This window comes from Pipistrellus hanaki, assembly GCF_964339955.1.
Source record: "Pipistrellus hanaki genome assembly, chromosome: 9".
In the NCBI taxonomy this organism is placed as follows: domain Eukaryota; kingdom Metazoa; phylum Chordata; class Mammalia; order Chiroptera; family Vespertilionidae; genus Pipistrellus; species Pipistrellus hanaki.
In genome coordinates, this window is record NC_140511.1 from 78410443 (window position 1) to 78430822 (window position 20380).

Below are 20380 nucleotides of genomic sequence, written 5' to 3' on the forward strand. Positions count from 1 at the left end.
GTGCAGGAGCCAGCTGATCAGTATTTCTCTCTCATCGATGTTTCTAACTCTATCCCTCTCCCTTCCTCTCTGAAAAAAATCAATAAAATATGTTTAAAAAAAAAATAGGTGGAGATGCACCTTTAAAAAAAATAAATAACTCAATGCTCTCAACTGGGCTTAAAGTAGTAGGTTTTGGTGACACTTGTCCATGGTCACAGCAAACTCTCTCTAAAACCCTCTTGGCCTGGGACTGCTTCTGGGCAGGAGTAAAACTTCCTCTTTTGCTCCAAGAGCAGCTTTCTGGGCTAGGAACCGCTGAGGCCAGCAGCTGGCTGTACTTCCTGCTGCCTGACTTTGCATAAACTGGCTTTCCCCTGGGAGTCCCCGCGGCCCTCCTCCCCGCTCCCCACCTGGGCGGCAGCTCAGAACGCCTGTCCACAGGGAGTCTGCATCTTGGGTGCTCCTCTCCCTGCAGGTGCAGCCTCCTCCAGCCCTCAGTCAGAGGCCGAGTTCCGGCAGCACAGCCGGCTCTCCCAGCACGCCCATCCCAGGGCAGGGCTGGGCGGGAAGAGGCTGGGCCAGGATCACCCTGAGATCACCTTTGAGGAGTGAGCCTCCGGGTACTGGTGGGAGGAGGAGTGACAGGTGTGAGCACCTGGGCGGGGAGGTTGTGAATGATGGGCCGGCTGTCCAGCTGTTTCCCAGAGCAGCTCTGAGATGGACACGTGTGGAAACAGAGGCCCTTAGTGGGGACAGGAAAGGCTTCAGGAAGCTGTTTCCCCTCAGGCCTTCTTCAGATGCCCTCGTGGGGATAAGGGACATTGGGCCTTGAGCTGACTTGACCTGCCAGGTCCTAAACCTGGATCCAGTCCTTTCAATTCCGTGGCTCTCCTCGGCACCTGGGGGTGTTTCCTAGCCCACAGCACCCACCCCCGATGGCGGCCCTCGGGGGAAGCACAGGGAGAAGGGGTGGGGAAGGAGACTCGCACCCAGCCCTCCACCTGCAGCCCCAGCCCCTCGCAGGCAGGACGAGCTGGCGCCCTCCCCACAGGGGCCTCGCCAGGAGCACGCATTGATGGCTTCTCTTGAACTGAGCAACCCTCCCGAGAGGGGACCCTTCTGTGGCGCTGGGCCCACCAGCCTCACCCCGGCTTCCTGTGCTCGCCGGGCAAGGCGGGGCCCCTGCGGCCCGCAGCAGCGGCTGGCAGTTTGCTTCCTGAACCCAGAGCCCCAGCCCGCCCTGGGGAGGGGCTGAGCCCGCCCCGCTCAGAGGCCAGGGCTGCCCTCTGAAGGAAGCTCCAAAGAGAAAGCGGAGGAGACGCGGGCGCCAGGCTCTGCAGGTGCTGGGCTGAGGCCGGGACTGGCTCGCACTCCGACCCTCGCCTGCAGCCGCAGCCCCTTGCAGGCCAGGTAAGATGGGCCCTTCTCCTCCCGCCCTCCTCCGCCCGGGCCCCGGCCCCACGGCCTCCTCCGGGCACAGCCCGCACTTCCCGCGCCTGCAGAGGCCTTGCGGGGCTGGCCCGCTCGGAGCTCGCCTCTGGGGCGGGATTGGCGCTATTCTCTGACCTGGGGCACAGCCATGCCCAGGGTGGCAGCTTGCCCGCGTGGGCCTGGGGTGAGTTGTGAACTGGGGAAGCAAATGGAGGTTGTGCCCAGCTCTGCCAGTAAGCGGGGTGCTCTTGAGTGAGCCCCCTCTTTCTCTTTGCTGGGCCTCAATCTTCCCATCTGTAAGCTGGGAGAGGGCCGAACAGCATGGTCTCCGAGGGTGCTCGCAGCTTAGCCACGGTGATGAGGAGAAGGTCTGAGGTTCGCCTGGAACCACTCAGCACTCCGTGTCCGGCTGCTGCCGCGGGGTCCTGGCCTGCGGGTCTGCTCTGCCCCCCGCCCTCTCCCACCCCCACCCCCACTCCCGTCCGGGGCACCCTGGGCCTCTTCCCCTCGCACCCAGGCAGCTCCCGGGCCCGGCGCCTTGCCCAGCTGCTTCCTCCCGCCCACCGCAGAGCCGCCCAGCCATGGCGGGCATGAAGACGGCCACGGGCGACTACATCGACACGTCCTGGGAGCTGCGCGTGTTTGTGGGCGAGGAGGACCCCGAGGCGGAGTCGGTGACCCTCCGGGTGACCGGGGAGTCGCACATCGGCGGGGTGATCCTGAAGATCGTGGAGCAGATCAGTGAGTGCGGCCACCGCCCCCAGACCGGGCTCCCGGCCGCCCCGCACGGCCCCCACAGATAACCGAGTCACCCTGACTCAGGCTCCGCTTAATCGTTCGGTCCCAAAAAAGACACTTCCCCCACTTCCCCTCCCGGCCTCCCCTCCTCCCTCCTCCCTCCCACTCCAGCCAGCCCAGGCCCAAGGGGCAGGCCGGCCCCAGCCCCCCCCCGCCCCGCCGCCCCGAGGGGCTGAGGGAGGTCACCCGGGGCTCCGCTCCCACACCCCCTCCCCGGGGGCGGAAGCCTCGGGCTGGTGAAGGCCCAGCCGGTGGGAAGGCCCTGCCCCCACAGGAAGTTGCAGCAGAGCAGCCTGTGGTATCGGCATTGGAAGGAGCAGGGCAGTGACATGCCATCCCCTTTCCCTGCGGGGTGCCCGCCGCCCCTTCCTGGCCCCCCGATAGCCAGAGCTGGACAGCAGCCTGCGAGCGCCCGGCCGGGGCCTGCGGCCTGCGGGGGGGTGGCCTCTTCAGACCGGCCACCACGTGCTCCCGGGAGGGAAGTCGGCGGGCAGGCCCCAGGACGGCTCGGCCAGAAGGTGGTGAGGGCCTTCCAGAGGGCAGGGCCCAGCGAGGCTGCGGAAGCGCTGGGAGCGGGGTCCCTCCAGAGAGGGCCGTGGGTGCGGCGGAGAGCACAGCCCATGGCATCACACGGGGCTAGACAGAGAGACAGACAGACGGGAGCCACTCCTCCACCCACTGCAGGGCCCCCCGAGCCGGTCCCTTAGCTCCGAGCCCCTGCAGGGGGGACTGGGTGCCCCCCTCCTGTGCCCGCTCATCCTCTAGGCCCGTGGTCGGCAAACTGCGGCTCGTGAGCCACACGCGGCTCTTTGGTCCCATGAGTGTGGCTCTTCCACAAAATACCACGGCCTGGGCGAGTCTATGTCGAAGAAGTGGCGTTAGAAGAAGTTTAAGTTTAAAAATTGGGCTCTCCAAAGAAATTTCATTCGTTGTCCTGTGGATATTTGGCTCTGTAGACGGATGAGTTTGCCGACCGCTGCCTAGTGCCTCACACACTCCCCCGGAGCTCCTTGAGCTGGGCCCGCCCAGCCCCTGGCCTCCCCCATGCGGCCCTCACGGAGCCGGCGTGGGCCTGGGCCGGGGAGGCCGCCCCAGCCCGGGCGGGGCTCACAGGAGAAGCCGCCCCTGAGTGCTGAGGGGCCGCCAGGAGGTGTGAGGCCAGCGAGGGCGGGCAGGGCGCTCTGCCCGGCACCCAGGCCCGGCGGGACTCAGAGCCACAGGCCGCCATAGGCCGCCGGACTCGCCTGGAGGTGGCGGGTGCCACGCAAGGGGCTGTCGGGCAAGGCTGACGTTAGGAAGGTCCCTGGGGTGCAGGGGGGGAGGGGGCAGGGAGCCAGCCCCTGGGCTGGTCGGCACTGGCACTGGTGCGGACAGGAGGGGGCGTGGAGGGATGACACGGAGGAAGTGTGGGGTCTGACGGTGACAGTGCCCGCCCTGCCTCCCGGGCGCAGACCGCAAGCAGGACTGGTCGGACCACGCCATCTGGTGGGAGCAGAAGAGCCAGTGGCTGCTGCAGACGCACTGGACGCTGGACAAGTACGGCATCCTGGCCGACGCCCGCCTGCTGTTCGGGCGGCAGCACCGGCCGGTGCTCCTGCGGCTGCCCAACCGCCGCGCCCTGCGCCTGCGGGCCAGCTTCTCCCAGCCCCTGTTCCGGGCTGTGGCCGCCATCTGCCGCCTCCTCAGTGAGTCTCCGGGCCCCGCCCAGCCCCCTGCTAGGGACCCTCCTGCACAGGCCCAGCTGCAGTCATGTTGTCCCTGCCCCTCGGGCCCATCCTGCCCGCGGGGCTGGCCTCCCCCAGTGCCCCTGTGGGGAGGGGCAGGAGGCCCCGGGCGGCCTGCTCCCCCTGAGGCCCCGCTCCGGCAGGCATCCGGCACCCCGAGGAGCTGTCCCTGCTCCGGGCTCCGGAGAAGAAGGAGAAGAAGAAGAAGGAGAAGGAGCCGGAGGAGGAGGTGTATGACCTCACCAAGGTCGTCCTGGCTGGGGGTGAGCACCCCGGGGTGGGCCAGCTGGGGGGCGGGGCGGGGCAGGCCCAGGAGGCCCGGGACTGCGGCCTGGCTGACCCCCACCTCCCGCAGGCATGGCACCCGCGCTGTTCCGGGGGATGCCCGCCCACTTCTCAGACAGCGCGCAGACGGAGGCCTGCTACCACATGCTGAGCCGGCCCCAGCCGCCGCCCGACCCCCTCCTGCTGCAGCGCCTGCCGCGGCCCGGCTCCCTGCTGGACAAGGCCCAGCTGCACAGCAGGTGCCCTGCCCGCGGCTGCCCCTGCACCCGACCCTGGGGGCCCCCACTCCCCTCAGGGTCCTGCTCACCCCAGAGCCAGGTCTCCTGTCTCCAGGCCTTTCCTATCTGTGTGCTCGCCCCCAAGGCCCGCCCAGCCCCCAGCCCCAGCCCCCAAGCCCGGCCCAGCCCCCAGCCCCGGCCCCCGGCCCCGGCCCCCACGCTGCCGGCTCAGCTGCCCCTCCCGCCCCTCCCCGCCCCCAGGTGGCTGGACTCCTCGCGGTGCCTCATGCAGCAGGGCATCCGGGCCGGGGACACGCTCTGGCTGCGCTTCAAGTACTACAGCTTCTTCGACCTGGACCCCAAGGTGGGCCAGGCCAGGCCGGGCTGGGCCGGGCAGGGGCTGGGTCCGTGACACCTGGGTTCGGGGTCTCAGAGGCCTGTCAGGGTCTGTGTCTGTCCATTACCCACTCACCGCCGTTCGTTAACTCTGGGCCCGGGCGGCGCCGAGGGCGTCGGGGAGAGATGGCCCACCTGCGTGTAGACTGTGGTGGCCTGGGAGCCGGCCTGGGAGCCGGCCTGGGAGCCTGCCTGGCTCAGGGAGGTGCTGCAGGAGGCAGCGCTGCGCCGAGCCAGGGGGCCTTCCCCTCCCGGCCCTGTGGCCACGGCCACCCCCAGGCGTCCCTCCCCGCTGCTCTGTCCCCCTCCCCCGCTGCTCTGTCCCCCTCCCCCGCTGCTCTGTCCCCCTCCCCCGCTGCTCTGTCCCCCTCCCCCGCTGCTCTGTCCCCCTCCCCCGCTGCTCTGTCCCCCTCCCCCGCTGCTCTGTCCCCCTCCCCCGCTGCTCTGTCCCCCTCCCCCGCTGCTCTGTCCCCCTCCCCCGCTGCTCTGTCCCCCTCCCCCGCTGCTCTGTCCCCCTCCCCCGCTGCTCTGTCCCCCTCCCCCGCTGCTCTGTCCCCCTCCCCCGCTGCTCTGTCCCCCTCCCCCACTGCTCTGTCCCCCTCCCCCACATCTCTGTCCCCCTCCCCCGCTGCTCTGTCCCCCTCCCCCGCTGCTCTGTCCCCCTCCCCCGCTGCTCTGTCCCCCTCCCCGCTGCTCTGTCCCCCTCCCCCGCTGCTCTGTCCCCCTCCCCCGCTGCTCTGTCCCCCTCCCCCGCTGCTCTGTCCCCCTCCCCCGCTGCTCTGTCCCCCTCCCCCGCTGCTCTGTCCCCCTCCCCCGCTGCTCTGTCCCCCTCCCCCACATCTCTGTCCCCCTCCCCCGCTGCTCTGTCCCCCTCCCCCACATCTCTGTCCCCCTCCCCCGCTGCTCTGTCCCCCTCCCCCACATCTCTGTCCCCCTCCCCCGCTGCTCTGTCCCCCTCCCCCGCTGCTCTGTCCCCCTCCCCCGCTGCTCTGTCCCCCTCCCCCGCTGCTCTGTCCCCTCTCCCACGTCTCTGCCCCCTCCCCCGCTGCTCTGTCCCCCTCCCCCACTGCTCTGTCCCCCTCCCCCACATCTCTGTCCCCCTCCCCCGCTGCTCTGTCCCTCACTGAGGAGCTTCCAACCACGGCCGCCGCCTGCAGTCCTGGGGGTCGCGTGTTCCTTCTCCCCAGAATCCGGCCTTTCCTGGGTGCTCGCTGTCCCCTTCTCCGCTGGTGCCTGCCCCCTCCCCTCTGGAGAGCACGCCTCTTCTGTCTGTCTGTCCGCTGCTCACTGCTGCCCACGTGTTTCTCAGCCCCTCGTGACCCCCAGGCGCCCTGTCTCTCACTGCCCCCCGGCTGCTCGGCGACCCTGCCTCCTCCGCGGCTCCCTCCCGGCTCCCCCTCTGCACCCCTCCCCCTGGAACCCCCGTCTCACGGATTTCAGTCTGTGCGTGCTCTTCACAGCCCCTCTTTATATCTCCGCCCAGACTCTCCCCGAGCTCTAGGCTCCGTGTCCAGGTGGCCACCGCGGCTCAGGCCCCGGATCAGGGCACGGGCTCCGGTGCTGGGCCGCATCCGCCCTCACGATGCTGGTCCCTCCCTCCCTTCCTGCCCGTCCCTCCAGGTGCCTGCTGAGCCCCCTCGGACTGAAGCCCAAACCACCCGTCTCCTCTTATCTCCATGTCTGGCCACCAGCCTCCCCGGCCTCCCAGGGCCTACACCCCCCAACCCCCCCCCCCACACACACACACACAGCTCAGGATGAAGCCTGGCCCGCACACAGTAGGTCATGGCACACAGTAGGTCACATCACGCCTGGGACCGGCCGAAGGCTGTGTGGCTCCTCTGGTCCCACTGCCATCCCCGAGGCCCAGCCTGACCCGGCCCTGCCCACCGTGACCTCAGTGACCCTCTCTCACCCTCCCCACCCCTCCCCACCCAGTTCCTCCACCCTCACCACCTCCTTCCCCTTCTCTGGCCTTTCCCGCCCTCCGGATTGAGTAATTTTATCTTCCACTTTATCTCTATCATATTAGCTGATTAGCTATGCTTTTTTTCTTTCAGCTGTTGCTTTAGGGGTTATAGCACAGATACTATTTTTTAAAATATTTTTATTGATTTCAGAGAGGAAGGGAAAGGGAAAGAGAGGTAGAAACATCCATGATGTCCCCTCCCCCACGTCTTTGCCCCCTCCCCCGCTGCTCTGTCCCCTCCCCCACATCTCTGTCCCCCTACCCCGCTGCTCTGTCCCCAATGAGCTAGAGAATCATTGATCAGCTGCCTCCTGCACGCCCCCCACTGGGGATCAAGCCTGCAACCCGGGCATGTGCCCTTGACCAGAATCGAACCCGGGACCCTTCAGTCTGCAGGCCGGTGTTCTATCCACTGAGCCACACCGGCTGGGACTAGCTCACATCAACTGTTACCATGTAGTAATAGTACCGCTTCACACAGCATCTGAGAACCTTAGGACCCTCCCCTCCCCTCCTGCCATCGCACACCTCACTGCCCCCGCGCCACAGCCACACGCCCGTCAGACTTGCTGCTGCTGTGACTGAGGCTGAGGCTGCGCTGAGAGCTCACACACCTCACCTAATCTGTCACCGGAAGTGTGCAGGTCAACGGCTGTCAGCCTGTTCACGGAGCGGTGCAGCCAGCACAATCCATGTTCAAACATCTCTTCACCCCGGCGCGCTGCCCACTGAGCAACCCAGCTGGGCAGCCCTTTGAGTATTTAGACAATTTGTTTGGGGAAGAGGGGGAGATGTTTGAAAGCAGTTTAACGCTCCTAAGGCTTGAATATTGATGACAGGACCCGAGCAGCCTTCAAGCCAGGGCTAACTCACCCCCCCCACCCCACTCCATCCCACCCACCCCTCGCCCCCCGCCCCCCACCCGCACAGTGAGCGGCCTGGGCATCAACACGCCATGGAGCAGGTGTTCTCTGCCCTGGCTGTGTGGAGTGGCTGTGCCCACCTGCGGGAGGGCTGGTCAGTGTTCCACCTGCTGCTTCCAGAGGTTTCTTCCACCAGCCGCGGGCCATTTACACACACACACACACACACACACGCATACACACACATATACACACATACAGACACTCACACACACTCACATACACACGCATACACACCACTCATACTCACACACACTCACACACACGCATACATACCACACACACACACTCTCTCTCACACACATACACATGCACACACTCACATATACATACATACACACACAGCACACGCTCACATATACATACACACACGCACACACACATGCATACACACTCACACACATGCACACACACGCTCACATATACACATGCACACACATACACACACCCTTACAATACACACACTCACATATACATGCACACATACACACACTCACACATACATACACTCACACATACACACACACATGCACATATACACATGCACACACGTATGTGCACATTCGCACATACACACGTGTGCATGCGTACGCACATATGCACACATGCTTACACATACACACTCATAATACACATACATATGCACGCGCACACATACGCACACAGGCACACTCGCACACACATACATACACACATGCGCACACCCATACACAGACACACATACACACACTCACACATACACACACATATGCGCACACATACACACATATGCACGCACATACACACGTGCGCATACATACATACACACATGCGCATGCATACACACACTCACACGCACACACTCACACATACACACACGCGCACACGCTCCTCCGTTCTCAGCTGAGTTCTCAGAGGAGCCTCTGCTGCCCCCGGGGCTCGCACCCTGTCCTGTGGGCGCGGCTGCCTGGCTCCCTGGTCCTTAGGTCCGGGGTGACGCTGAGCTGCCTGTGGGCCTCCTCCCCATGTGTTCTGTCGCCTGACATCTAAAACCCACGTGGTTTTTGTTGTGCTTTTTGTGTGTGTGTGTGGGTGTGTGTGTGTTTTAATTAAATTTTTGTTAACGTAATATATGATGGCTGAAAGAGTTACATAGTCCTGGTAGGTTTGTAGAACAGCAGCAGCTTTAGCGGGTGTGGCTCAGTGGGTAGAGCGTCGGCCTGCAGACTGAGGGCCGCTGGTTTGATTCCCATCGAGGGCGCAGGCCTGGGTTGCGGGCTTGATCCCCAGCAGGAGGCAGCCGATCAATGATTCTGTCTCATCACTGATGTTTCTGTCTCCCTCTCCCTTCCTCACTGACATCAACAAAAAATGAATATATATATATATATATATATATATATATATATATATATATATATATATATATATATAATTTTTTTTTTAAAGAACACAGATGCTATGAACATTTCATGTGAATTTTGGTAAACATAGGTACACATTTCTTTAAGAAATGGGGAAGTTAACTTTTTTTTTTTTTAAGTTACATATTGATTGGTTAGAGAGAGAAGGAATTGTTGTTCCACTTGTTGATGCATTCATGGGTTGCCTCTTGTCTGAGCCCTGACTGGGGATTGAACCTGCAGCCTTGGTGTATCGGGACGATGCTCTAACCAGCGGAGCTAGCCGCCAGGGCCAGGCGCACGTTTCTGCAGGGCGCACGCCCGGAGCGGGATCGCTGGGTCCAGGGCGGACGCTGTGGTGGGTAGCTGTTAGGCAGCTTCCCAGAGGGTGTACCCCCCGGCACCCCTCCGCAGGAATCCACAGCCTCGTCGTCCCTGTGGCCGTTCTGGTGCAGAAAGGCTATTGTTTTTTATTTTACAGAGAGGAAGGGAGAGAGATAGAGAGCTAGAAACGTCAATGAGAGAGAAACATTGACCAGCTGCCTCTTGCACACCCGCTACCGGAGATGTGCCCGCAACCAATGTACATGCCCTTCACCGGAATCGAACCCGGGACCTTTCAGTCCACAGACCTATGCTCTACCACTGAGCCAAACCGGTTTCAGCTGTTGTTTTTTATTTATATGTTTTCTAAAACAGCTTCACTGAGAGATAACTCACATACTGTAAAAGGCGCCCATCGTAAGCATTCCGGTGGCTATTTTTAGTAAATTTACACAGTTGTGCAACTGCCACCACAGTCCGGTTTTAGCCCGTTCCCGCCCCCAGAAGGTTCTCTGGTGCCCACTGGAAGCCATTGCTCCCCACACCCGACCCAGCCGCCCAGCGATGTGCTTTTTCTGTGGCTCTAACTCATGTCTCCCGGGGACTGGTCACGCGGAGCCCTTTTCATCTGGCCGTTAGCCACTCGGAAATCCTCTTCTTCATGTGTTTGGTGTGGGAGCGCCTGGTCAGATAAATATGTTGTGAATATATTTTTCCACCTGTGCTTCGCCTTTTCATTCTCTTAATGGTTAACTTTATACATGCGCTGCCAAAGCAAGCACGTGAATGGCTTATTTTGGTAACGTTCCTAATTTTAATATACTCTGGTTTGTATTTCTTGTACAATTAACATCTTTTATATATTTATTTATTTTTTAAAAATATATATTTCATTGATTTTTTACAGAGAGGAAAGGAGAGGAATAGAGTTAGAAACATTGATGAGAGAGAAACATCAATCAGCTGCCTCCTGCATGCCCCCTACTGGTTGTGCACCCGCAACCCAGGTACATGCCCTTGGCAGGAATCAAACCTGGGACCCTTCAGTGTGCAGGCCGATGCTCTGTCCACTGAGCCAAACCAGTTAGGGCTTACATATTTTTTTTTAATGTTTTTACTTATTTTGGAGAGAGAGAAAGAGAGATAGAGAGAAAGAGAGAGAGAGAGACATCAATGAGAAACATTGATCAGCTGCCTCCTGCACTCCTCCCACTGGGAGCCAACCCTTAGCAGCTGTTTTCTTTTCTTTCCTTTTTTTTTTTTTGCAGCTGTTTTGTTTCTAGCTTTTCTCACGCTCTTGGATCACTTCACCTGTTTATTGATCGGGTTACTCAGTCCCCCTCTGCCCTCAGCAGCACGGGGGTGCCCAGCAGCATCCGTGCAGAAAGGTTGCGAGGGAAAAGGTGCCAGTACCCTGGGCGGATGGCCAGGCCGGCTGTGCGGCCGGGGCTGGGATCGGCTGCCCCCGCGGGGCCACGGCACCGAGGGCCGGGCTGAGGGCTGAGGGCTGAGGGCTGAGGCACTGGACCCCTGACCCACCCAGCCCCCGCTCCCCCGCGCTGCAGACAGACCCGGTGCGGCTGACCCAGCTGTACGAGCAGGCGCGCTGGGACCTGCTGCTGGAGGAGATCGACTGCACGGAGGAGGAGATGATGGTGTTCGCCGCCCTGCAGGTGAGGCGCCGGGGCGGGGGCGGGGGCGGGCGGCCCGGGCAGGCAGGGTCCTCCAGAGGGCCCTCTCCAGGAAGCCCAGCTTGGGGCCCGGTGGGTGAAGGGGCCGCCCACTGAGCCGCCTGGCCGTGTGCCCCCCCAGTACCACATCAACAAGCTGTCGCAGAGCGGGGAGGTGAGTGAGCCCGCGGGCGCAGACCCGGGGCTGGACGACCTGGATGCCGCCCTGAGCAACCTGGAGGTGAAGCTGGAGGGCTCGGCGCCCGCCAACGTGCTGGTGAGGAGGGCGGGGTCCGGGTCAGAGGGCAGGGTCCGGGTCAGAGGGCGGGGTCAGGGTCAGAGGGCGGGGTCTGGGTCAGAGGGTGGGGTCCGGGTCAGAGGGCGAGGTCAGGGTCAGAGGGCGGGGTCCGGGTCAGCGGGCGGGGTCAGGGTCAGCGGGCAGGGTCAGCGGGCAGGGTCAGGGTCAGAGGGCGGGGTCCGGGTCAGAGGGCGGGGTCCGGGTCAGAGGGCGGGGTCCGGGTCAGCGGGCGGGGTCAGGGTCAGCGGGCAGGGTCAGCGGGCAGGGTCAGGGTCAGCGGGCAGGGTCAGGGTCAGAGGGCGGGGTCCGGGTCAGAGGGCGGGGTCCGGGTCAGAGGGCGGGGTCCAGGTCGGAGGGCGGGGTCCGGGTCAGAGGGCGGGGTCAGGGTCAGAGGGCGGGGTCAGGGTCAGCGGGCAGGGTCTGGGTCAGCGGGCGGGGTCAGGGTCAGCGGGCGGGGTCAGCGGGCAGGGGCAGGGTCAGCGGGCAGGGTCTGGGTCAGCGGGCGGGGTCAGGGTCAGCGGGCGGGGTCCGGATCAGGGTCAGGCGGAGCCAGGCCCTCTGACTCCTCTGCTCCCCAGGACAGCCTCACCGCCATCCCGGAACTCAAGGACCATCTCCGCATCTTGCGGTGAGTGGGGCAGAGTTGGCAGCCCTGCGGGGGGGGGGAGGGGGAGAGGAGGAGGAAGGGGTGTGTGGAGGGGGAGGACAGTGGCCTGGGACCTCCCGCCTCCCCCGCAGGCCCCGGAAGCTGACCCTGAAAGGGTACCGCCAGCACTGGGTGGTGTTCAAGGAGACCACGCTGAGCTACTACAAGAGCCAGGAGGAGGCCCCGGGCGACCCCATTCAGCAGCTCAACCTCAAGGGCGAGTGCGGGCCGGCCGGGGTGCCCGCCCCTTCCCCCGAGGCCGGGAGGACCCCCGTGCGGGCCGGCCGCTGCGCCGCTGGCATTGGCCTGGGCCGCTCCGGCCGGTCCCCCCTCCGGCCTCCTAAGCCCCCTCTTCTCCCCCAGGCTGTGAGGTGGTCCCTGATGTCAACGTCTCTGGCCAGAAATTCTGCATCAAACTCCTGGTGCCCTCCCCCGAGGGCATGAGCGAGCTCTACCTGCGGTGCCAGGATGTGAGGGCGGCGGGCCCGGCCGGCTGAGGCGGGAGCGGGGCAGGGACCCGCCCGGAGCCGAGCCGGGCCTTACCGCCCCTCCGCCCCCCCAGGAGCAGCAGTACGCCCGCTGGATGGCCGGCTGCCGGCTGGCCTCCAAGGGCCGCACCATGGCGGACAGCAGCTACGCCAGCGAGGTGCAGGCCATCCTGGCCTTCCTCAGCCTGCAGCGGACGGGGACCGGGGCCCCCGGCAGCCAGCCCCAGGGCCCGGACGCCTCCGCGGAGGGCCTCAACCCGTACGGCCTGGTTGCCCCCCGCTTCCAGCGCAAGTTCAAGGCCAAACAGGTGCCAGAGGGCTGGGCGGTGGACTGGCCACAGCGTTGACCTGGCCACCTCCAGAGCCTTCCCCCGGAAAGCCACGTGCTCCCTCGTTCCTCCTCCCCGTGTCCCTGCGGTGGAGTGCGGTCCCCCCCAGAGGAGGGGGCCCGGCCCCGCTGCCCACGCCCCCGCCGGGCCTGGCTCAGCTCAGGGTGTGAGTGGTGGGAGGGGCACTCTGGGGCCCACAGTGGGCCCGGGCCCTGCCCTCGCTCAGCGGATGGGGACAGGCGGGGGCCGCTGGGACTTGGGGTGCCCCTCACCCGTGCGGTCCCACAGCTCACCCCCCGGATCCTGGAAGCCCACCAGAACGTGGCCCAGCTGTCCCTGACCGAGGCCCAGCTGCGCTTCATCCAGGCCTGGCAGTCCCTGCCCGACTTCGGCATCTCCTACGTGATAGTCAAGTAAGAACCCCGCCACCCCTCCCACCTCACCCTGAACCTCCTTCCGGCTCTGGGCGGGGCTCACTGAGGGCACCCCGTGGCCCCACCCAGCCTGCTCCCCCACAGCAAGCAGATCAGGCCAGAGGACAGAGACCAACTGCGCCGGCTCTGCCCCGGACCCTTCCCTCTCCCGGCCTCCGGGAGCTGGTCGGTGGGACGGGCCAGCGTGGCTGCTGGGACTGGGGGTGCCCCCTGCCCGTTTTCTAAGCCTGTGAAGATATGATCAAGGCAGCAGGTGATACAAAAAAGCCACTTATGCAAAAATATATTTTTTATTGATTTCAGAGAGGAAGGGAGGAGAGGGAGAGAAACATCCATGATGTGAAAGGCTCATTGATCGGCTGCCTCCTGCACGCCTCCTGCCGGGGATGGAGCCCGAAACCAGGGTCTATGCCCTGACTGGGACTCGAACTGGGACTTCCTGGTTCACAGTTTGAAGCTCACCCACGGAGCCACGCCAGCCGGGCAGAAAAAGTTATTTAAAGGCACAGGTTCTGTGCTGACGCTGCCAGATGCTATTATAATGATCACGCTGGTAGCTCCCACTTTCCAGATGAGGAACTTGAGGCTCCGAGAGCCCAAATGAGTTCTTGCACAACCCACTCGGAGCTCTGCAGCAGGCGGCCTGGGTAGGCTCCGGGCCGGGGGCGGGCCCTCACTCACCCTGTCCTCCTGCCGACCAGGTTCAAGGGCAGCAGGAAGAATGAGATCCTGGGCATCGCCAACAACCGGCTGATCCGCATCGACCTGGCCGTGGGCGACGTGGTCAAGACCTGGCGCTTCAGCAACATGCGCCAGTGGAACGTCAACTGGGACATCAAGCAGGTGGGCCGCAGGCGGGCGGGCGGGCGGGGCCGGCCAGACCAGCCAGGGCAGGGCCAGGGCTCCCCACCCCCCCCCCAGCCCCCTGACCGCCCGCCCGCCGCCTGCAGGTGGCCATCGAGTTTGACGAGCACATCAACGTGGCGTTCAGCTGCGTGTCTGCCAGCTGCCGCATCGTGCACGAGTACATAGGCGGCTACATCTTCCTGTCCACACGGGAGCGGGCCCGCGGCGAGGAGCTGGACGAGGACCTCTTTCTGCAGCTCACGGGCGGCCACGAGGCCTTCTGAGGCCCGTCTGACGGCCCGTCACTCACCGCCCGCCATGGCCACCGCGAAGCCCGCTCTCACCGGACTCACTGCCCACACCCTCTCCACGCACCGAGCTGGGCACATCCGCACCCACTGGCTTTGTGCAGACCAGGGCCCCGGCCCGGCCAGACTGCCACGCCCCGGCCCGGGAGGCGGGCCTGAGCTCTGCAGCGTCACCCTCCCTCCTCCGGGTGCCGAGACCAGCTCCCTGGCCTAGGAGTGGTCCCTGAGCCACAGGAAGGCCAGCTGTAGCCACAGGATGGGAAGTGATGGTTTCAAACTGGAAGGTTTTTGTTTGTTTTTTTTTAATCTTTTTCCATTTCCTTTTTAATAAATATTTTATTGTTGGATCATCCTCCCTCCTCTGGAGCTGTGCTGGGGGCCACTCTGACACTCTGTCTCTTCATCGCCAGCCAAGGAGAGGGGTTTTCCTGAGACAGAGAGGATTGCGTTAGAGAAAGGGGGACCTCAGTCAGCCTGGGGTTGGCAGAGGACACAGGCTGGGGACACAGGAAGCGGGGAGGGAGGTTCTCACGGGTGGGCCGCAGCTGCAGGGCCTCCGTGAAGTACTTGGGGAGCAGGAAGCCATCGGCGTTTCCTGGAGTCAGGATCACCCCGTTGGCAGAGCGGAAGAAGGGGATTCCGTCTGCAGACGGAGCAGAGCTGTGACCCAGGCCCTCTCTGGGGCCCTGGCAGCCCTGCCGCCCCCCACTCACCGGCCAGGGCCAGGGGCCCGTTGACGAACACGGCCACGTGGCAGTTCGGCCGCATGCCTGCAGAGACAACCGGAGCTGGGCCTGGCTGGGGCCTCTGGGGTGGCAGTTACCAACGTGGGCAGGCTGGGGTACTGGACTCAGAGAGGAAAAGGGGTACTGCTGCATACGGGAACGGGGGGGCTTTGGACATTTGGGGGGACCTGGGAGGAGAGTGGGTGGGAGTAGCTGGGGGCGGGGATACTGACCACTGATGACCCCAGGGTCCCCAGGCAGCCCTGTGGCCAAGTGGATGTGTGTCCTTCCGCGGCAGGACAGGCCCCTGAGCCGGATGGAGGGCCAGTGCTGCCAGAACGTGCCGTGGACCAGCGTCGGGGGCAGGTCCCGCGGGGTCTCCAGGGGCATCAGCTCCAGATCGGGAACCTGGCACGGGTGGGGGGGATGGGCAGAGTGAGGCCCCTCACAGGCAAGGGTCCCCTGGCTCTCCCACTGCCCCGTCAGCCCCACCTGCAGGGAGTGGCCCTGGTTGGCCCGGATGAGGGGGCCGGTGCCGGGGTCGCCCGGCCGCAGGGCGAACCGCTGCTTCGCGCTGGTGTCCACCACGCGCTGCACGTCCTCCGCCGAGAAGCCGCGGAACTGGGGCAGCTGCAGGAGGGCGCGCAGGGGCACGAAGCCGCCTGCGGGCAGGTGGCGCTCAGGGGTCGAACTTGCTCAGGCCTACGCCGGAGCGCACAGGGGAGACACGCACAACAGAGCAGAGCCTGGGCTCGGGGACCACACGGGTTCAAGGGAACAGGATCTGCCTCATGGAGGGTCACAAAGTGTCCCAGCTGGTGTGGCTCAGGGGATAGAGCTTCTGCCTGCAGACCGAAGGGTCCTGGGTTCAATTCCCGTCAAGGGCACATGCTCGGGTTGCAGGCTGGGTCCCCAGTGGGAGGTGTGCAGGAGGTAGCTGATCAATGATTCTCTCTCATCATGGATGTTTCTATCTCTCTCCCTCTCCCTTTCTCTCTGGATTCAATAAAAATAACTTTTTAAAAAAAGGGTAAGTGGCCCTAACCGGTTTGGCTCAGTGGAGAGAGCGTCGGCCTGCTGACTGAAGGTTCGATTCTGGTCAAGAGCATATACCTTGGTTGGGGGCATATCCCCCGGGGGTGTGCAGGAGGCAGCTGATTGATGTTTCTCTCTCATTGATGTTTCCAACTCTCTATCCCTCTCCCTTCCTCTCTGTAACAAATCAGTAAAATATATTTAAAGAAAGAAAAAATATATATATTTTTAAAAAGATAAAGTGACTCTCTTAGTACATACTTGACTCACAGCGGGTACTCAATAAGCCTCATTTGCACCACCATCCCCCCCTGTGCCCACTTCTGAGATGTTTTAGGGTCACAGGCCTGGCCAAAGAGAGGCTCCCCCCAGTTTGCCCAGAGAGGATACTGGGCTCTGGGTCTCCCCGTGAATGGGAGGAGGCGGCCTGCAGGCCACCCCGGTGGGCAGTGGAGGGAGCCCCCTGCGCGGGAGCCTTCTCCCCACTTACCGGCCCCCAGGGGCAGCCCCAGCGCCAGGGCCCCGTGGCGCAGGGCATAGGACAGCGCCTTGGACAGCTGCACGTCTCGGTCCTGTAAGAGTTCAGAGGTGGCTCCGGTCCCCTGGTGCCCCTGTCTTGCCGCTGCCGCCCCGGGACTCTGAGTGGCCTGCCCCAGGGAGGGGGACCAGAGGAAGCGCAGAAGCGCAGTCCCGGGCGCCAGAGAACAGTGTGACCCCCCAGCCCCCAGGCCCGCCAGGCATTCCCCAGGAGCCGGGGCTCAGGTCCCCCACCCCGCCCACCGCGGGGGCGGGGTGAGGGTGGGGGGGCGCACCTGTTCCCGGGGCCTGCGAGCCCTCCTCCCTCTGGGCCCCGCTGCTTCCAGCTTCCTCTCTCCAGAGCTCATGGCCAAAGCCTGGGGGCGCGGGGCCAAGCGGGGGCTGTTAGGGGCCTCCCGTGACTCCAACCCGCCCTGAGCGCCACAGCCTCAGGATGTGGGGTGCCCCCCCCGCCCCCCGGGGCACGTGGGACCCGGAGCCCAGCGGGCACGGCCTGCCCAAGGTCATCGCACCGCCAGCCGCGGGGCCAGCGGGGCTGAGCCCGCGTTCCGGGCTCGCGGGTCAGCCTCGGGCCGAGGAGGCGAGGCGGGCGGCCCGGACCCCGGGGCGGAAGATCCGGGAGGGAGGGCCGGACCCACCGCGGCTCCGCCCGAAGCTGGCCAATGAGAAGCCGGAGCGGGAGGGCGGGCACTTCCGCTCGGGGGAAGGGGGCGGGGCCTGCGTGCTGAACTGGCGGTGAGTTCCGCTGGAGTCTGAGCCCCCGCGCCCTGGGAGGGGTCCTGGGTTTGGGAGACTGGACATTAGGGGGGACTGGACCCAGGGCCTCGGGGGTAGGGGTGCCCGGAGTCCCTGGCATGCCTGGCAGCTGGAGCCTCGGGTGCCTGCTGGAGGATAAGACACTGACCACCCAGGGGGGTGCCAAAGGGCTTGGGGGGTGTCCTCAGTAGGTCTGTGGGTGCTCTAGGTCCCCAAGGTGACAGGCCTGGCTGTGACTGTCCCCAGAGCTGCCCTGTCCAGACCATGGACCCCGAGGTGTCTCTGCTGCTGCAGTGCCCCCCGGGCGGGCTGCCGGAGGATCAAGTCCGGGCTGAGCTGAGCCCAGCCTTCGACCGTCGCCCGCTGCCCGGAGGGGACGGAGCCATCGCCGCCGCCTGGGAGAGCCGGCTCCGGGCCCAGCCCTGGCTGTTTGACGCTCCCAAGTTCCGCCTGCACTCGGCCTCCCTGGCGCCCGCTGGCTCGCAGGGCCCACAGCTGCTGCTGCACCTGGGCCTTACTTCCTACCGAGACTTCCTGGGCACCAACTGGGCCAGCTCAGCCGCCTGGCTGCGGCAGCAGGGGGCTGCCGACTGGGGTAACAAGCAGGCCTACCTGGCAGACCCTCTGGGCGTGGGTGCCGCCCTGGCCACCGCCGACGACTTCCTTGTCTTCCTGCGCCGCTCTCGGCGGGTGGCCGAGGCCCCTGGGCTGGTGGACGTGCCTGGTGGGCACCCTGAGCCTCAGGTGAGATGCCAGGCTGGGTGCAAAGGCACCGAGACCCAGACAGCTCAGCGTTGTTGTCCTCAGCCCTCGGAGGAGGAATTGGCCTGGTTACTTGTGAAAGTCTCTGCTCAAGGCCGCCCTCCGCCTCCTCGCTGACCCCTTCCCCGGATCTGTGAGGAGCTGGGGAGTGGGGGCTGGGACCCAGCGGGCCCTCTGCTTGTCCATCTGGAGAAGGAGGGCCTGGGTCAGGGGGCCGCCAGCACTCTTAGGCAGCACACAACAGGCCCCCAGGGACGGCGAGGCTGGGGGAGGCGGGGCCGGAGGGGGCGGGGCCGGAGCTGAGCCTCCCTCTCCCAGGCCCTGTGCCCCGGCCACAGCCCCCAGCACCAGGACCTCCCGGGGCCGCTGGTGGTGCACGAGCTGTTCTCCAGCGTCCTCCAGGAGATCAGTGATGAGGTGAGTGAGGGTCCCAGGACGGGGCGGGCTGGGAGGGAGGTGGTAGAACATGCCAGAATTAACCTTGGTCTGGGCTGGGGGAGGGTCTGCAGACAGGAGACGCTGAGGGAAGAACTGGGCTCTGCAGTTGGGCACGTGGAGTGGCAGCCCAGCCCTTATTCCTGTGCCCCTCGAGTTCTTTCTCTTTACAACGTGAGCACTGTGAAGGCCTTGCCCACTCCGCCGAAAAGCGAAGTAACTGGAAGCTGATCGGTCGGTATTCCTTGGGTGGCGCTGGGCAAACGATTCAGTCTCTGGTCCGGTTTTCCCACCTATAAAGCGAGCGTGCCCGTGATCCAACACCCAGCCTCCGGGCAGCTGAGCCACACACTGAAATGTGTAGCTCCGGGGCAGTGTGTGCGCTGTCTCCACGGAGAGGGGCAGGGCTGTGGGCCGTGGGCACTGACAGGTGGGACCCTGGCCCCAGGTGAACCTGCCACTGCTCACCCTGAGCCAGCCGCTGTTGCTGGGCATCGCACGCAATGAGACCAGTGCGGGCCGCGCCAGTGCCGAGTTCTTCGTCCAGTGAGTGAGCTCTGGGGGGCGGGGGCCTGGGGCCTGGGCAGGGGGTGTGGGTGGAGGGGCAGGGCTGAGGCAGCCGGGGCTCCACAGGGGCCCTCCTGGGACTGGCCACCCACCATCCTCACGTCTCACCCAGGTGCAGCCTGACTTCTGAGCAGGTGAGGAAGCACTACATGAGCGGGGGGCCCGAGGCCCACGAGTCCACGGGGATCATCTTTGTGGAGACACAGGTGCGAGGCGGCCAAGACTGGCGTGGACGAGGAGCGGGGCTGGGACTTGCAGAGGCCTGGAGGCTCCCAAATCTCTCAGAGCTTTTCTCCAGAGCCACAGGCCTCACTGGGGATGCCGGAAGCCCAAGGGAGGGGCCCGAGACCTGCTCAGCCTCTTTCCATGTCTCAGTAGGGACTGCACAGTGCCGAGGGCTCTGAGGCTCAGGGGCTCTGGGCACAGCTCCTGCGAGAGCCCTGAGAGCCACATGTCTGCCTCTCTGTCTCCCACAGAGAGTGAGGAGGTTGCAGGAGACTGAAATGTGGGCCGAGCTCTGCCCCTCCGCCAAAGGCGCCATCTTCCTCTACAACCGGGGCCAGGGAAGCCCCACCTGAGTGGCCCTCGGGTCCGCAGCCCTGCCACCACGGCCAGCTCGAAGGACAATAAAGGACTTTATTCTTGGATTCCGTTGACACATGCTGTTTGCACGAGGCAGAGAGGGGCCTCTGGGAGAGCCGGGGTGGGTGAGAGCCGGGACAAGCGGCTTGGAAAAGAGAAAGCCCAGCCTGGGTGTTGCCCTCTGCCAGCCGGGTTGCGGGGCCGTGTCCCCTCGCCAGGCTCTGGTGAGGGTCCGGGTCGACCACGGGGTGGAAACTGCTCTGTGCAAAGTGTTTCCCTGCAAAGCGGCGTTTTTGACAGCCACGTTCGTGCGACAGAGCGACGGCCTCGGTGCCGCCCGCTTCCGGGGGGGATGGATGCCCCCGCCTCTCCGCGCCTCCGGGGCTCTGGCCTCGGGGGGCGGGCCCGAAGTGTCAAAGGCCAATGGGTGACGGGGGCGTGGCCCAGCGTTTTCCGGTGTGATGGGCGTGGCCTGGGCATCTAAGCCAATGAGAGCGTGGGGCGGGGCCTAAGTCGGCGCAGGAAATGGA

At 64.5% G+C, this 20380-nt stretch overlaps 3 protein-coding genes across 8 annotated transcripts; 2 read left to right on the forward strand and 1 right to left on the reverse strand.

Moving 5' to 3' along the window:
- The first annotated feature begins 757 nt into the window (after positions 1-757).
- On the forward strand, positions 758-14803 carry FERMT3 (FERM domain containing kindlin 3). Of its 2 annotated transcripts, XM_084895864.1 has the most exons (15): positions 758-1392; positions 1983-2154; positions 3663-3896; positions 4079-4198; positions 4291-4459; positions 4700-4802; positions 10998-11105; positions 11245-11379; positions 11979-12028; positions 12139-12263; positions 12410-12516; positions 12609-12842; positions 13152-13276; positions 13999-14140; positions 14248-14803. In XM_084895864.1, exons 2-15 carry the CDS (start codon positions 1995-1997, stop codon positions 14425-14427), a joined length of 1992 nt encoding a protein of 663 aa, XP_084751990.1. In that variant the 5' UTR covers positions 758-1392; positions 1983-1994; the 3' UTR covers positions 14428-14803. The 2 variants fall into 2 exon arrangements, with proteins under 2 accessions (XP_084751990.1, XP_084751991.1); XM_084895865.1 differs by lacking the exons at positions 758-1392; positions 1983-2154; positions 3663-3896 and having other exon boundaries at positions 4080-4182.
- TRPT1 (tRNA phosphotransferase 1) lies at positions 14737-17379 on the reverse strand. Of its 5 annotated transcripts, XM_084895936.1 has the most exons (8): positions 17261-17352; positions 17024-17104; positions 16702-16783; positions 15669-15838; positions 15410-15584; positions 15165-15221; positions 14984-15094; positions 14737-14879 (listed from the first exon to the last, which is right to left on the reverse strand). In XM_084895936.1, the coding sequence occupies exons 2-8, from the start codon at positions 17093-17095 to the stop codon at positions 14788-14790; spliced, it is 759 nt and encodes a 252-aa protein (XP_084752062.1). In that variant the 5' UTR covers positions 17096-17104; positions 17261-17352; the 3' UTR covers positions 14737-14787. The 5 variants fall into 5 exon arrangements, 4 of the variants coding, with proteins under 4 accessions (XP_084752062.1, XP_084752060.1, XP_084752061.1 ...); XR_014796029.1 differs by having other exon boundaries at positions 15165-15295; positions 17024-17373; XM_084895934.1 differs by having other exon boundaries at positions 14984-15295.
- A 64-nt stretch (positions 17380-17443) lies between these two features.
- NUDT22 (nudix hydrolase 22) lies at positions 17444-19915 on the forward strand. Its single transcript, XM_084895940.1, has 6 exons — positions 17444-17483; positions 17751-18248; positions 18585-18683; positions 19150-19247; positions 19381-19474; positions 19745-19915. Exons 2-6 carry the CDS (start codon positions 17769-17771, stop codon positions 19844-19846), a joined length of 873 nt encoding a protein of 290 aa, XP_084752066.1. The 5' UTR covers positions 17444-17483; positions 17751-17768; the 3' UTR covers positions 19847-19915.
- Positions 19916-20380: the final 465 nt, after the last annotated feature.

Coding starts and splice junctions, on each gene's coding strand:
- FERMT3 (XM_084895864.1), top strand. CDS start 1,995: ATGGCGGGCATGAAGACGGCCACGGGCGACTACATCGACACGTCCTGG. Junction 2,155..3,662: donor GAAGATCGTGGAGCAGATCA/GTGAGTGCGGCC, acceptor TCCCGGGCGCAG/ACCGCAAGCAGGACTGGTCG. Junction 4,803..10,997: donor TCTTCGACCTGGACCCCAAG/GTGGGCCAGGCC, acceptor CCCGCGCTGCAG/ACAGACCCGGTGCGGCTGAC.
- NUDT22 (XM_084895940.1), top strand. CDS start 17,769: ATGGACCCCGAGGTGTCTCTGCTGCTGCAGTGCCCCCCGGGCGGGCTG. Junction 18,249..18,584: donor GTGGGCACCCTGAGCCTCAG/GTGAGATGCCAG, acceptor TCCCTCTCCCAG/GCCCTGTGCCCCGGCCACAG. Junction 19,475..19,744: donor TCATCTTTGTGGAGACACAG/GTGCGAGGCGGC, acceptor TGTCTCCCACAG/AGAGTGAGGAGGTTGCAGGA.
- TRPT1 (XM_084895934.1), bottom strand. CDS start 17,095: ATGAGCTCTGGAGAGAGGAAGCTGGAAGCAGCGGGGCCCAGAGGGAGG. Junction 16,784..17,023: donor CTCGCAGGCCCCGGGAACAG/GTGCGCCCCCCC, acceptor GAACTCTTACAG/GACCGAGACGTGCAGCTGTC. Junction 15,585..15,668: donor ACCAGGGCCACTCCCTGCAG/GTGGGGCTGACG, acceptor CACCCGTGCCAG/GTTCCCGATCTGGAGCTGAT.